At 38.0% G+C, this 17,303-nt stretch overlaps 1 protein-coding gene across 5 annotated transcripts; it reads left to right on the top strand.

The window, feature by feature from the left end:
- Positions 1-1,523: 1,523 nt before the first annotated feature.
- LOC143216255 (NADP-dependent malic enzyme) lies at positions 1,524-16,957 on the top strand. 5 transcript variants are annotated; one of them, XR_013010532.1, is made up of 12 exons: positions 1,524-1,783; positions 7,968-8,136; positions 8,411-8,569; positions 9,207-9,388; positions 10,245-10,554; positions 10,636-10,818; positions 10,946-11,171; positions 11,235-11,377; positions 11,573-11,867; positions 12,290-12,434; positions 13,597-13,799; positions 16,334-16,957. XR_013010532.1 is itself a non-coding variant. In XM_076439135.1 (11 exons), exons 1-11 carry the CDS (start codon positions 1,758-1,760, stop codon positions 16,338-16,340), a joined length of 1,845 nt encoding a protein of 614 aa, XP_076295250.1. In that variant the 5' UTR covers positions 1,524-1,757; the 3' UTR covers positions 16,341-16,957. The 5 variants fall into 5 exon arrangements, 3 of the variants coding, with proteins under 3 accessions (XP_076295250.1, XP_076295249.1, XP_076295251.1); XR_013010531.1 differs by having other exon boundaries at positions 13,597-13,945; XM_076439135.1 differs by lacking the exon at positions 13,597-13,799.
- The last annotated feature ends 346 nt before the right edge of the window (positions 16,958-17,303 follow it).

Genomic DNA, 17,303 nt, shown 5'->3' with positions numbered 1-17,303 from the left:
ACCTTATCAGAAAATCCCTGCAGCGCTATCTGGCAATATCTTCCAAATACTAACAGGATGAAAAGTTTTGCCATTTTACCACGGATGACGCCAGTTTCTTACAGAATTAATATTCTCGAGACTGGCTTATGGATCAGAAAGGATCTAAAGCTCTTGTTAATAAATAAAAAAAAATATTCTCAAGAGAGTGTCTGCTTATGGGCTCCAATGCCCTAAAGCATTAATTATAATTTTAAAAAAATATATTCCCGAGAATCCCAAAATTTTTTGGAAGATCCTGAATAAAATTGTCGACCCATCCAGATCCGACATTTTTGAGGTCTTGCACATCTCTATAACTAAGGCTCTAGAGGCGCACGTGATTATCACCTGTGAATATGTACGAAAACGGCTTTCCAGGGTCCTAATCCCAAAATACTTGGCTCCGCGAAGGCGAGAGTCCACACTAGGAATCGGCTCCCGTGTCTGGTGACAACCTGCCCGTTCTACTTCCTGCCAATATTAATGCAAAAGGACCTGGAGAAAACGTTCTTGTGTAAAAAACTTTGATTCTCTTTCTAGCTGTACCATCAAATAAGGAACACTCCATATAGCATATTTAACACTTTTTGTACCAAAGACGCGAATGTCCGTCTTATGTTTACCAGACGTTAACCCTTCAGTGCTAGAATGAGAAGTATCCATTTCTTCTAAAAACTCAAGAGTTTTTCTTACAACCTTAAACCTTTCCTAAACAACCTTTCTTAAAACCAGAGCTTTTTAACCTGCGTATATAACCAGATATGCTAAACAATAATGTCATTCAAACTGTACCATGTAATGTAATATAAATTACGTCCAGCTGTATAGACCCCATTTAAGGGTCTGGGTAAGCTTAAATAAAGAAAAAAGTTTTTTACACAATGCTATTGTTGTTATATTACATAAAACTGCACCAAGTAAAACGAGAATCCATTGAGTAATTCCAAGATAATTTAAACAAAATTAACCCTTATCCCTCCTTCATTTTCACTACTTAATGTGTCCCTCGTGTCAAATTAACACAATGGTCCTTTCCACTAATCTCTATGAAAATTGTGGCAGCATCTGCGAACATTGGTTATGATAATTAATTGTGCAAGAACCTGAAAATGTCGCATTGGAACGGATCGAGAATTTGATTCGAGATCGAGAAATTACTCGAAAATCTCGAAATTTTCGGGATTCTCGGAAATCACCGTCCCGACCATCGGGTACCCGACATTTTCGGGGTGTCTCACACGTCTACCAAAAATATATGCAGAACGTGCGGTGCGCAAAGTGTTCAGAGGTATTGAAAAATATCCGAGTTTCGTGCACGGTTTGCACGTTCTCTGTCCCAGATTAGCGATTTCACATATGACGGGCCTACGATTAGGTGAACGACCTACTTGAACGCTACATTCGGAGTAACTCCAACGGAAATGGAAGTTGGCAAGAAAGAGAATCGCTGGATCGACGCGGAAAGAAGCGGCGGGCGTTCCGTTATTCGCGCGCGTGTGCAGTACGATGTGCCGTGTGTCGGCGAACGGTCTTGCGTATGCGTGGATCGCCGTGTAGATAAACTTGAAGAGCCGAAAGGGGAATAAGGTGTGCGAGTGTATACTGAGCGGCGGCGTTGAGCGTTGAACGAGGGTAAGCGGGTCGGCATCGGTGATCGCGATTAGCCGAAAACGCGCAGTCGCGCGTTGATCCTGTCGGGTGGGAGGTGATCAGCTGTGAGCACGCGAGGAACAGAAATGTTCGTCCTGCAAAGGTCTATATTGTGAGTACCCAGCAAAATTTTTCCACAAAATTCACCGTCAACTGTCCGCCGAAACGCCGTGAACCTTTTCGAGAAACCGCAAAACAGTCAGCTCCGTTTTGGTTCGGTTTTGCTTCGACCGGTGCGGGATACACGCACGTGCGCGCCGATTCGCATCGACGGGAGAAGTGGAAAGAGCTACTCGAATACGCGACAAGGGCCGTGAATAACCTAGCGATTCTACCGCAATGCAGTGCTGAAAATAGGAACGCGCTGGGAACAGTCGCAGATCGATACCAGGCCACGTTTAACGGCCGTTTTGTGGGACAGTGCCAACCACAATAGCACCGGGCTCTCTTCTCGTCCAGGTGCCTCGACAAATTTTCACCCTCACCTTCTCCCAATTCCTCTACCTTCTACCTTTCTTCTATCTTCTTCTTAGACCAACGCGATTCCTGCCGTTCTCCTCCGAACAGCACAAGGGACGCTCTTTCTGTACTCCAGCCCCTACGCACACGCGCCCGAGTCCTTCCTTTCTCCCACACGAATCCGACCATTTCACGAGAAACCGCAAAATTCGACGAAAAGGGAGTCGATCAAATTCAGTGGAACTTTCCAAGCTAACGTAAAAGGCCGACGATCCTTGGATTATTTCGATCGGATCATTCCGGTCGCCGCTTTTGGAGCAGTTTTGTGCTTAATATTAGAATATCGTCTACGGTAGAACTCCATTTACACGACAGCTGTTCGCATATCTGGGTCGCTGATATAATAGGGAACACCTACTTGGGTCTCCCTGCTACCTGTTCATCCGTTCGAATTATTGGAGCTCATCTTCCGATCCAATTCTTCACGTTTTGATCGGTCCGGAACAAAAACGCTACGTGAAATTGACACCAAACCTGTCACAGACAAATTATCATATTTCTATTTCATTATTAATGAATTTATTAAGACGATACTGTGGGACATGATAGAATAGATTTCATTGTTCACGCACGTATTGTAAAAATATTCTTAACTTTACTTTCATGAAACAACGCAAGCTTACACAAAATAAATCTGATACGATAGATAAAATGAAATCAAACAAAATGGAAAAAAGTCGTCAAATAATAGTCAATAATAGGAAAAGTGGACGTTTCACTAAACTGGACTAAAACCTGTATCCGATTCTGTGTTCATTTTGCGACAAAATTTTGTGTTCGTCAAATACTTCGCTGTGAAATTCCTGTCGATTTAAAAACTTGCCAGAAGCTATAATTCGTTGGACAATGCAATAAACGGTGGGCAGGTGTATAGTAAATCGGGCAGAAATTTCGTTCGAATGTAAATGGAGTTCTATCGGAGTATTGATTCTGCTTGGCGCGGTTGTCGTAACGAGATTTTGCATTGACGGTAGAAGCTTTATTGAAAAGCATGGCCCTGGTGGAACACAGACAGCGACGTCTACATTTTCGCGAACCATACACGCAGATGTGTGCATCGATCTATTTTTGTAACCTTACGATGTCAGGCGTTTTTTTCCCCTCAGACTTCTCAGAAATGTATGACGCTTCTTTTTTCTGAAGAGACGGCGAATGCGTATCTTCGCTTGATCAGCTGTGTTTATTATTTGGGTGGGACACTTCGAATCTCAGTTAGCGAAACCATTGCATTTCTACACGCATAAATATTAACGGATTGTTTATCCTCTACTTCTCTCCGTTTCGCAAATTAACAGAGTATAAGTCGACTATGGTATTAATAACACCGTCCACGCGGTATTACGATGTCTCGTACGGTATCTCGTACACCTGTTAATTGCCGGTTTCGTAGATAGGACGCGAACAATTCAAACATTTATAGAGTATTTTATTTTTACGATTCGTTGGTTTACTAGAGTAAATAACTACTCATTGTTTCGAAAAACGAATGCCGGTGATTGCTGCACAGTAAGAAGCTAAAAATCATTTGTAAAATGATGTTGAAAAAGGGGTGAATTCTATTCGAGGTTTCGCCAAAGTCTCCGAATTGCGTTTGATATTTCCATAAAGACAAAAGGAGAAGCGTGTTCAAGGAAACGCCGTTTATAGTATTTGGTGTTCCGGGAAGGATGTTTTATCCTGTATGTCACGTTTCGTCATAGGGAATCTTTGGGAATGACGACATACATCACGACCCGTGTCATTTCATGCTGGCGAAGTTATGTCAGCGCTTTATGTAACATATTAAATCGACTAACTTATATAATATACCCTAACCCATGGTTTTATTGCTCAGAACGAGGAAAAAGTATCTTGTGATAGTTACGTGGTTATTTAGGATGCGTTAAAAATGACTTAGACGCTAGAGTAACGACAGGTTGGGATAAGTGGACAATTTACACGAAGGTGCAATATTCTTTTACGCGAAAACTCGCTACGCCTGCACTTCAGTCGTTTCCAGTTTAAAAAACTCTGACAGACGCCAAGAAAAAAATCATCAACGTTAGTTGACAAGAAAAGATTATCAACACTACTGTTCAGAAATTTCAATGTTATTCAATCAGGATTTTGTATTTAGTTGTAATCTTTTTTATAGATTTTTATTAGCTCATGAAATTCTATAATGTGTTAAGAGTTTTATTGTAATGCTCTCAAATGTTCTGCATAGGAAGTACATTTGAATAAAACTTGTTTAAGCAGACATGAGTCTAGATAGTCTCCTCGACATTTCGCGATACATACTTAATGAGCACGCAGAAATTAGATAGTTCCACGCAGGAAACTGACGTCACGTGGATTGCGTAGGTACGCCCATTGAACGATGAAGAAGCTGCGGCGATCAGGGCCGCCATATGATAAGCAAAAAACCTAACGCCACAAATGAACGTGTGAAAACCAGTTTCAACATTGTACCATCAACACAGCATTCTTAAATCTCACATTTCTGCCATTTACATTCGAATCGGACATCATTGAACACACTCAATATTATGAATATTATAGTCATAGTATATATTGTAAACATTATGCAATTCCATAATGGAAATTTTGTATTCTTAGAAAACCATTGGTATTTTTATATATCATCCAAAACTAAATTCATGATTATTAGACTGTGCATCTTTATCTTTCTTTTATTTATTTTTCTATTTCCCTTTATTGTTATATATTTGCCTGATTAAACTGCACATCGTTATCTTGTAACAGATAAAAAATAAATAATCTCTTTAAATGCATAAATTTTAAATGCGTGAAATTCGCGGTCTAAGGATTATATTTTTGTATTTCCGCTTCCAGGAATGCGAAATAAAATTCGCATTTTTATGGGGTGACATAACAGATGTTCTTTTAGAACACAATCAGTTGTTCGGCCATATTTTTCAAAGATATTCCTATAAATCTGGCCGAATGCCACTAAAGTAATAATAGATTACCCCGTTCTCGTTCAAATGTGAACTATTGTTATTTCACGGCGATATTTCTTGGTAATGTCTGCGTGGTCGTTCCGTTAAGATTATCGCACCGTTCTCTTACAAGGTTGCTCTTGAAAACAGGAATTCTTGAATCTAGATTTCCGGCGGTATCAGTGGCGATCAGGCTCGGTCAATTGCAGTCATGTGGTTAATTCTGCGCTTTAGTTGTAACCAGATCGAACCGATAACCGCTCGTTGCACAATATCAAGTTGTTATCTAGAATTCATTGCTAATCGATTAATCCTGTTCGATCTAAGTGCGTGATAAAATGGAGCACGGACTTGTTCGATTTTCTGCAATGTTTCTTTGTGCAAGTCATACGTTTCACAAATCGCATTTTTTCGCAATGTATTCGATGGAATTAACGCTCCAGACATAACGAAGAAATGACATTTTTATGAGCATCTTTATTTCTGTGACTTGGAAATTTCCAATTCTTTTTTTGGAGGTAAAAGTTTCTATGAGGTTTAACTTTGTATAAAAAATTTGGAAATTTTCTGCAGAATAACATTTAATACTGTACAGATTTGTAGTTATTTAACTGTTCTTTATATGCCTCAAAGAAATTGTTTAGAGACAATAGTCAAGCTCCTTTTAAATACAACGTAAATAAGTTTTTAGAGTAACAATGAAGCATGCAGATGAAGTAATTGTGGGTACAGGCAACGTTGCATAATTTTCCGCCGGTGCCTTTTATTCGCCACTACGTGCCTGTGATGCAATGTACAAAATAATTCATAAGTGCACCCACTTGGAAAGGTTGTGTATGACCGCTTTCGCTATATTAGTTGTTCATTATAGTTCACCGGTATGTAAATGTCAAGGTATTGTCGAGAGTAATGAATATATTATCGCATGGCCAGGTTATTCGGTTACGGATATACTACACAGCTCCTCCTGTTACAACGCTGGCAGCGTGTCTTTTATCGACACAAATCGTTCTATTATTGGTACAGTGTTATCTCGCCGCCATTTCTCTATTTCATTACACCGTGCGAATTGTCAAACAATAATCCACTAAAACAGTTTCCCGGAGCTAAACGGATGTTAAAACATGACGATGAACCTACAGATGTGAATGATATACAAACGATATTCACAGAAACAGTATTCTAACTGTCTATTCTAACGTTCCATTTATTTCGTTTAATTCTCCTATGTTCTTTTCGACGAGAAAATTTGTTGCTCTTGACTATTTCAGATTAAACGTACAGAATGTTTTATAGGACATAATCATTTGCACCCATTATTTAAACAGAGCAATTCTAATATTCATAGAAATAGCATAATATACATATTGTGTGGATTAATTGCTAGATACATCTACATAGATATTCATTTCTTTTTTGAATGATTTTAATAAATTGAAAATCAACTTTCATTTTTTCGCATTTCATCTACCCATTTGGATCATAAATGCCTTAAAATCCGCAGTCTATTAATTACGTTAGATGAGTGTCTGATCGAATGTCGGTGTCTTTGATCGCGTCGAAGGCATCCTGCCAAAAGGCTGATGATATCGTGACTTGTTGATTTATTTCCCCGTGCATGACACTTGAAGTTATTTGGCAGCGTAACTTGTCCTCGTTTTATTGATTTCCCTGTAGAGAGAGCATCACGAATAACCGCGATGACCGCAACAAGTGTTTCCCACGAAAGCGAGCGTCATTTACACCTTGTCCATATTATTGACGAAATGAGTCATGTGTTTCCGAAACGATGTTAATCGCGATTCCACCTGAAACGGATTCGATCAATTCGCTTGAGCCCCACTAAATGTTCCACAAATGAATCACTCAGTTGAACGTACTAATTGGCACGCGTCCGTTCGGGGTTCATAAACCGGCGGAAATTTTGATGTTAAATGTAATTTTCCCAGAAACTGAAGCGCACTGTGTGCTGCCCGTGCACGCAAGCTAATGCAATTATAAACAAAATGAACGTGTGCAGCAGGCGATACAGGGCCGGGCCTCGCAGCCTCAGAATTGCGGCTGCCTTTACCTTTCACCTTCACTTCCTCTTCGTGTTTAAACAAATATTTGCTCGTTCGGAATTCTGCTGACCAATACACTGTTTTATTAAGATTTGAACTTTAGTTTCATTATAACTTCATCAGCATTCTATAAACATTACTATCGATGACACATTACACTTGGAGGCGTCTGTTTGGAGGATAAAAATTATTTTTCATTCTTCGAAATTGCTACTACATAACTAATATACTGCTTAAGTTTATTCAATGCACAATGTATATCATAGCATATGAGATGCACTTCAATGAACGCGACATTCATAAGCAATAAAAGAGTTTACTTGAACATACACCTCTTCGATCTTGTTCCCGAATTACAGAAGCTTGCTTTTATAGCAAGTGTTCAAAATAACTTCGACTGCAAACTGGATGCAGTCATCTTGTTGTAGTATTTGAATCATTCAAAAAGCCTTACGAAAAGAAAGCATTTTAGTTAAGTAATTCAATAAAATCAGGTTTATTAGTGCAGAATTAACGTTTTTAATGTATCATAGCGGTTTCACTTGGCACATTTTTTAACATTATAAAATGAAATAGCATTTTACAAAAACAGCAAAAAAATTCATGATTCTGCTACAGAAAATCTGCGAACTTGCACAGTCCAACAGAAATCGGAATTTTCAAGTTGCCGATGTTCTTTTGTTACCTTATCTTCATAGCTGCGTGTACCTTATCAAAAATATAATACAATGAACGAAGAAGAAACTCAATATGTCTCTTTTGTGTGTATCAGATCGACCAGTAGCAGAAACGGTGCAGGATCATGGACTCGAGTTCTTCCATCCTCGCATCCTGCAGCGAAGGATGTCCCACAAAGGGACATCCACGAAATATCGGGAGATGTCGTCCCGATAAATATGGTGAAAGGCATTGGTCATTTACGGGATCCCCGACTTAATAAGGTAAATATCTAATCTCTGTTATTAAACTCTGTGAGAGCACACAATGTGATAGACTGTGGATCTTTATAAAAAGTAAAAAGTCTCAGTTGATTCTAAAAAAAATGTATTCTTTCTTTTCGTAATTATTTTTAACTAGCCACACCTATAATAGCACGAGTAAAACTATGTATCACCCAATTCCAGTTTTCCCATTAGTCCTCAAAACTGTGACTCCGCATAAAGATCTGCAGTTCAATTACTACATATGAATGTACAATTTTCATCTGTCGGGCAGGGTTTGGCATTTACTCTGCAAGAGAGGATATCCTTGGGTATACACGGTCTGCAGCCTCCTAGATTCAAAACTCAGGAAGAACAGCTGGCTCTGTGCAAGGCTTCAGTTATGAAGTATACCGAGGATCTGAATCGTTATCTTTACCTCGTGGAACTTCAGGTATGGTGAAACAAGATATAAGACAACTCTAATTGACTGATACAGCGGGATCTCGATTCCGCGAACGCTAAACGGGTATAATGTCTGGATAAACGGATTTCCGAGATCTTCTGTTACAAGAATAAGCATTTAACACACGCACATACTGTAGGCATGTGAATGAAATAACAATACTCGCAGCTATTTTTGCCTTTATCTCTTTTTTCTTGGACTCTTAAGTCGCATTAACGTCCTGGTGTTGGCGACTATGTTGTTATCATGTAATTATTGTCAGTAATTTTGTTCCTCTTTACAACTACCTGTATTGTCGACTTCATTTTTAGGAGTCTAGGTGGATTTTATTCGAAACAATATTTTATTAAGGATGTTTCTTTAAAGTACTTTTAGAACATTTGCTTGCCGGGAGGTATATTTTTGAAAATTTAGTTTTCTCACTTTTTAATTACTGTTAAATAGTATAAATGTTCAGATAAACCAAGCTCTACAATAACATAACAGCTACTTAATGTAGTAAATGCCAGATTAATTGTTTATGAATGTTCCTTCTTGGTACTTTTGTACTTCCTGCGTTTGCTGCAGGAAAGATAATTAATATAATGAGTACCAAACTAATTGGAGTGTCCACTGTTTGCTGCAGGAAAGAAACGAGAGATTATTTTTCCGTCTGCTAAGTGAGAACATTGAGCAAATGATGCCAATTATTTATACTCCTACCGTGGGATTAGCCTGTCAGAAGTTCGGTGTCATTTATCGCAGACCTCGTGGATTATTCATTACAATATACGATAAAGGCCACATCTACGAGATACTGAACAATTGGTACGTACTTTACAAATTGAATCATAATATCTTAAGAAAACGTGCAATATAACACTTTCGTGTATACCTACAGAGAAAGCCATACATTTTTAAGCTTCTTTTGTTGACGTTTAAAACGTCGTAAAATACATAAACATTGACGAAACTTAAGGTTGAATCAGACGATGTAGGTGTACATGGAAAGTGGAACATATTTGTTGATAAGTCTGTTCCCAACTCGATCCCCGAAATTCCCGTTTTATATGTTCAGCTGTATTTTGCATACTTAGAACTGGAACGAACGAATGCTATATGTAGACTTTACGAATCCATGAAGATTTTAGAAATCTACGATTTTCTGAATTTACAAAAAAGTGTACAAAACTGGTCACGCTACAATACGTCATTTACTATATTAGAAAGCACTGAACATTACTGCCATAAACAAATTTTAGCAATAGTGTCCTAACAAAAGTGAAACACGATTAAAACAGTAAATATTTTATAGAATGGTTAAGGTTCGTTAGATGTACATTAACTATGATTAGACTGCGGATTTTATGCATATACAATATAACAGAAATGAATAAGTGAAACACAAAATTTTGATGAGATTGCATGAACATTATTCTTAATTTTATTATTATTTCTGATTTATTAGTTATATTGATTATATTGTTGCGTTATGATTGAATGATTGAAAGAGGAGACACGTTTTCATTTAATTTCTCTTGCTCACGATTGACGGGAGAATTGTTATCCGCTGTCCAATTATGATTTACTTGATCGTACTTTTTTTCACGAGTCCAAATAATTGAACTGTTGAAAAATTCTCTCGAAACGAGTACCATAAAAGCATGATAATGTCATAATGCAGGCCTGAACAAGCGGTTCGTGCTATTTGCGTAACGGATGGGGAAAGAATTCTCGGTCTCGGTGATCTGGGAGCGTGCGGTATGGGAATTCCCGTAGGAAAATTGGCTCTCTACACTGCTCTAGCTGGAATTAAGCCGCATCAGTGTCTACCAATTACTATTGACGTTGGTACTAACAACGAGCAACTCAGAAACGATCCCCATTACATCGGTCTTAACAAGGCGAGAAGTCAGGGCGACGAGTATGACGAGTTGATCGATGAGTTTATGGCTGCGTGCGTGAAAAAATACGGTCAGAACGTTCTGATTCAAGTACGTTCGCAGGAAACGAATATTTATTCTCTACAGTCCCCTCTCTTCTCTTCGTGAGCTGATTTTTATGTGTTATTGCAGTTTGAGGATTTCGGAAACCATAATGCCTTCCGTTTCCTAGACAAATACCGCGACAAGTATTGCACGTTCAACGATGACATACAAGGCACCGCTGCGGTTGCGGTGGCTGGGATTTTAGCATCGAAAAGAATAACGAAGAAGAAGATGTCTGACAATAGGTTCGTCTTTTTAGGCGCTGGCGAGGTGTGTAATATCCCAATAAAGTCTACTAAAGTAATACTCTACGTAGAAAAACAAAGCTCAAAAGTACACGATAAATATGAACCGAATCGATCAAGAAAAATGCTAATAAAGATTTTGTAAACCGTAGGCCGCCATCGGAATTGCCGATCTCTGCGTGAAAGCGATGGAAGCAGACGGCTGCACTGAACAGGAAGCTCGCGACAATATTTGGATGATGGATATCGACGGATTGCTCGTTAAAAACCGACCGGAAGGCAACCTCGAGGGTCACAAGGTCTGGTACGCGAAGGATCACAAGGTGATGAAATCGCTGATCGACGTTGTGAAGAAAGTGAAACCGACCGTTCTGATAGGTGCGCACATTTTTGTTTGCTAGTATGCATTGATTTCTGTCTAAAGTTGAAATGCTCAAACAGGTGCGTCAGCTGCGGCCGGAGCGTTCACGCCTGAGGTCCTCAAAGAAATGGCCACGAACAACGAGAGGCCGTTGATCTTCGCTCTGAGCAATCCGACTAGCAAAGCCGAGTGCACTGCTCAGCAAGCTTACGATTACACGGATGTACGAAAATTATATTGAAAAATATTTCTTAGAAATTCCCACGAAACACAATCCAATTCGCGATGACCATTTCAAAAGTTCTTTCATTCAATTAATAAACAAGTGTCTTTTTCGTCGCAATCACCTGAAATTCATAATTTTGATAGACTTGTCGAGAGCATTCTAAATCTTCATTTGAGAATATTCACGTTTTAGGGAAGATGCATATTCTCCTCGGGTTCCCCGTTCGGAGAAGTGAACTACAAAGGGAAAATTTACAAACCCGGGCAAGGAAACAACGCGTACATATTCCCTGGAATCGCATTGGGCGTGATCGGAACCGGAGTCCATCACATCACCGAAGATTTATTCCTCATTTCAGCTCAAGCAGTTGCTGATCACGTGAAGGACGAGGATCTGGAGATGGGTAGTCTTTACCCACCATTGAACACTATTCGCGAATGTTCAATAGACATTGCCATTAGAATTGCCAACTATGCTTATGCGAAAAGTGAGTACTTTTTATTCACTGATAAAGAACAGATGCAACAACTTGCATCAATTCCTTGCAATGGATGTAGACAATTTTTTTGGCATAAAGATCTGCCCCCTATTTATGATAAAAATTGGTCGATGAAATTTTAAACACCAGAAAAATTAAGCTTTCAAAAATTCCGATATATTATTCTCAACCCACATTAGCTGCAATTTATACACAAATATTTCAATTTGCATAAAGGTCCGCACTCTACTCATCACTTAGAATTGCTTCTATGCCTCTAATCGAAATTATATTTCAATTTCTTTGTTGATAATTATATCTTTATTGACTAACCTGTACTCCATGTAATTTTGATGGAGATCAACACGAGCGTCCAGTGATGATTATAGTGTTACTTTTCATAATTTCTTTTAACCGGTCTTCTTTCGCAGCTGGATTGGCGAGTGAGTACCCGGAACCTAAAGACAAACGTGAATTTATTGTGAGCAAAATGTACGATGCCAATTATGATAGTCCACTGCCAAACCTGTATGACTGGCCAGGTGATTATGCTAAACCGCGTGTTTTACCAGAGGAGTAAGTATTTTCATATACATTGTACAGACGACTATAAATAGTTTGGTGTAGAAAAAACTCACGATACCGTTGTACATGCACCATAGATTGCAAAGCACCGTCTCTAGCAAATAAGATATACAGAAGTTTTAGAAATACCATGTAGCACCGTCAGTGTTCCGATATCGTCCAGCATTTTTCGTACGATAGATGGCCGCTAGAGGCGCTGCGCGGAAAAAACAGTAACGTATCTATGATGACGAGGTAGTGGAGCGCTGCGCCCTGCGCCTTGAGACAGTTATAGTGGCGCGGAAGTACCGAAAAAATCTGTTCCGGACAAAAAAACTTCAGGAAGTGTCCTACAAGTTACAAAATATACACAAATGCACATGTTATACATTCATTTTTCAGAATCAAATTATCCAAATCTTTTCAAATTCTGTGGGGTGCTCAAGGTACCCCATTTTATCGAGAAGCTTACGTTACTGAGGCTGCAAGCGCCGACGATATCGGAACACTGAGCACCATAGCAAATAGCAAGCCGCAATTTGAATTTAGATACATATTCTCACCCGAAAGAAGCAACGACTTGAACAAGAAACAATTTTCCAACCGTAATCGCAGTTTCAGTTTCTCAGACATTCAAACATAGCATGAGCACAGCTTTCTAATTAGACTCGCATTTTTTCTTGTAGATTTGGTCAAACGAACTTTTTATATTGCTTTGAACTTCGAAAACTGCGAAACTTTTATTGTTTCCCAAAATGGATTTTTTATTACTGCCATGCAATAACCTCGAACGCTTCACCTTGCTTAAGCTAGCTAGTAGCTAACATTCTTTTCTGCGGAGAAAAAAGTCTAAAGTATTTCATCAAGTTAAATTAAATTTTTCTTATTGTAGATAATGTAGAAAAAGTTAATCTTTAATTTATAGTCTGTACTTGTTCAATTACGCTAAAAAGTGAATAGATAGATTAGAAGAATTAGTAAAATTAGAGAAAAAGAGAGCAGTTGAACATTTTTTTCTCCGCAAGTGGAACTTCTTGTAACAAAGGCTTCTAGAAGACTATTAGATCTGTTAGCGATTATTTCTATTAGCAACGGCATTTCTTTATCGTCAGTTCGTTGCTAGTCAGTGACTGACTTCGGTGCAGGCCGCTGAAGCTTAATTAATTTTTTTCAGAGAGACTGTAGAAATCCGCCACGATTTAAAACATCTGTAGCGGGTTTCACCGAACGAGATATTCGGAGGCTATCATTATTACCATTAATCTTTAAAAAAAGAAACGAATAATAAAAAAAAAATTATCACTGTGTCCTGAATTGACAATGTAAAACAGGTCGTGGCAGATACAGGCAACAGTGCAGTTTGAAACAGTTTTAGCTGTAAGAACTGTTACTTCATCTGTCAGTGACTAATTGTCAGTGCTTCTTACGATGTAACTTGCACGAAGTGTTGAAAAGCACGGCAACACACAAACAAACAGTTGAAGCGATGACATAGTGCTATTATTACAGCATCGAATGTCGCAGTAAGCTAACATTGCAGTATTTTAATGTCCTCCTTCATCCTATACGCAGTATTACGATTGCTCGTTATCCCTTCCCCTGAGCCGCGATAAGTATTAACTATTGAAAGTATTTCAAAGAAAGTTTATAGAATTGTTGTTGTCACGTGTACACTCTAGCAGTTATGTTGTACAAAACACGGAAGAAATAGTGCATCACTTCATTGATTGAAGCGCGAGCAATTTATAGTAAATTATGGTTTTACGCAATAGAGTTTCGGTCGAGAAATCGATAACAAATAAAGTTTTAATGGAAAACTTTGCGAATGCAAACATTATACGAAGTACTTATATTTCGATATGATTATCTTGTAAATGTATACATATATGTTGTTTCCTTTCTCTCTCTCGTTGTCTTTACTTTTCCAATGAAAAACTTCGTTCTGTATTTAAGGGTACGTGAATTTTCCTTTACGAAGAACTTCGCAATCATAGAACATGAAGAATCCAATCCCTCCTCAAAAGATCAAAACTCTTCCATAACACGAACCTTTTGAAGACGACCTTTCACTTTGCAATGCGGATCTCCTCTCCGCCAAAACCAACCAGAAGCTGCCTCCTCCCTGAAACACCAAATAACTTCCAAGAATATAATTTTTCTAACATGCTTTACCTCTAAACGTTTTATAAACTTTTTCCCAGTGCTTTTCTAACTGTATGTATTTTCTTTAAGACTAACAATATACATACATATATTCTCAAAAGAATACAACTTGTAGAGTCCGAAACTGCAAACGAATCGCGCGACTGCCATCTACTTGTTTAGAAATTATTAGTTTTACCATTCGCTATCAGTTCTAGGCGACACAGTTTCTCATGCGTCTTGTTTTAGATTCGAACAATGAGTGTCTCGCAATTCATGATGCAAAACCGTAAAATCGCGCAAATCGCATTTATACGAGACTTCCTTCTGCAACATTTTCAGAATTCATAGTAATATGTTCACTGATCTTATAAGTTTAATATCTAAACTATATATTTGAGTTTTGAAGTAAAAAAAATTTTTTAAAAACGTGAACTTATAAGGATAATATATCAAGTAAATCAAAATTAAAAAGTTCGTGGATGTAACAGAAATCGAACAACATCTATAACATTAACATAGCTTGCACTAGAAGCCATTTTTAGTACTGCATGTATATCAGCAGTTCGAAATCATTTCTTTACAGTCATTTTATTTGTTGCATCATGAATTACGGGATATTCTACGGGTAAGCCGGTGTAGCTTTAATGATAGTGCGCTTGAATGCACAGAGTATCGTATGTATAAAATAATTTTATATTTCGTATAAGATGTCGAGGGATCATTAAAATATTTCTCGCTCGTAAATATTAATGCAACTACATAGACATTTTGTTCCTGAGATGTTCTCAGTCTTCGCAATCGATCGAATGACCGAGAAGCATCATCAAACGATTCGATACGAATAATATGCATGGTGAGTTACCTGAAACCACGATCTAAAATATCTCTATTGTTCATAACGACGTGAGAAAATTTCCAAGCGAAGAAATACATATTTTAAGGGTCCAAACCTTGCGACAGAAAGGATTTTATCAAAAATATATTTTCTGATAAATTTTTTTGTACGAGACCATTTATTTTTGGATGCGTTACCGGTGAAGTTAAAAGAAGAAATCACTACAATATTAGCCCCTTGAAAAAATTGTTCATTGCTTAGAAATTTGTTCGTGTTATTAAATACATTAGAGGTAATTTAGATTTCAACGTGGCTCATCGTGTAGGCAACTTATTTTTCTCTGAAGAACGCGAAGAATGTCTATTTTCGTAGGGGTGTACCGGACGCACTTCTCTTAGCTGTTAATATTTCATCGTAGAATAATCGATGGTGTATTCTATCGGGTCTCGCATGTTGTGTAAGACGTAATCGATAACTTAGACATGTGATATCTGTACGTGCATAAACTGTGCTTGTGTGTGTCGTAACGTAATTAATCGCTGATTAGAAAGGAACCTGCCGATTATTTGGCACGTGCATAACGTTGTACTACGACATGGGAACGTTTTTGGCTGCTACATTTTTGATCGTTTACAGTTCATTCGCGTAGACTTGAATGTGATAGAAAAGTTTAGCCAAGCGACGCGAGCTTGTTTGCAATAATCGTTCTACATACATATATAAATTTATGTATACATATAAAATACATATAGTTCGCGATTAGATGGACATTAGGAAGTAATTGAAACTGATGCGCTCACGTTTCAATCCTATTACACGTTATGCGTGCGTCTGCAGCTCAACAATTAAGTCCTTCACGGTGTCGCTTGGTTAAATAAAAAGTACTGAAAATAGCGTTATGTCATTACTAATCATGTTCTTCTCCCAACAGATTATGACGTGTTGGCGAGTTTAAAGACAAGATGACTACTCTGACGTATACACACACGTTTTGAGATAATATTGTGGAATAAATGTCTTGTAACGTGTACACGTCCGTGAATCTTCAGTAGATTAATTATAGAAACGTCGTGGGACGTATCAGGAAATTAATGGTTTCGATCGAACCTCCTCATCCCGTCAATGTTAAATTCCGTACTTATTTATTGTTAATTTAATATCGTGATTATACGCTTGAACGGTGTACAGGTTTTCCAATGCTCAGACTATTCATTGATTTCGAACGTGAATTTCGCGAGCCGCTTCGACTAGAAACTATACTTATTTATTTATAGAACGTATTATTTTGCGCGTGCCATGCTTTGTGATTATTCCTGAGAGCGAAGGATATCGCGAAGCCGGGGCCCTGTTTCGAGATTACTTCGTAAATTAATGAATAGTTGCTTTATAAGTGATGTTCACGGGTTGCTCATATATAGCATCCCTCTTACTAGACAGCTGATTAATTATTACGGGTTTCTGTGGTTTATACAACATTTATGTACATTGTGTATTCAAAGTCGTGGTACTACCGAGAAAGATGTAATTCCATACACGAAAATAAAACGGAAAATACAGTAGACTTCCTTATCCAGTAACCTTCCATATTTAAAACCTCGTTTTCGAAAAAAAAAATTTTTTTAATTTGTCGAATTCACTTTTTATTAAATCCTGACAGGACATGAACCAAACTCAATTTTTTCGACAGTGTGATCTCCAATACAAAATGTTATTATGCAGTTTTTAGGTTAATTTAATTAGAAGAGTATATTGGGACTCTCTCTTGGTTTTCTCAGACGAAAAAATTGTATTGCTTTCAATTTATTGTTTCTCACAAAACGTCGGCGTCCCACAATTTTTAATACACTTTGCGTAAATCTAGTAAAGCACGACAAGATTCGAGCGATCCACATAAGCGATCT

Source organism: Lasioglossum baleicum, chromosome 15, assembly GCF_051020765.1.
Source record: "Lasioglossum baleicum chromosome 15, iyLasBale1, whole genome shotgun sequence".
In the NCBI taxonomy this organism is placed as follows: domain Eukaryota; kingdom Metazoa; phylum Arthropoda; class Insecta; order Hymenoptera; family Halictidae; genus Lasioglossum; species Lasioglossum baleicum.
This window is presented reverse-complemented; position numbering and strand designations above follow the sequence as displayed.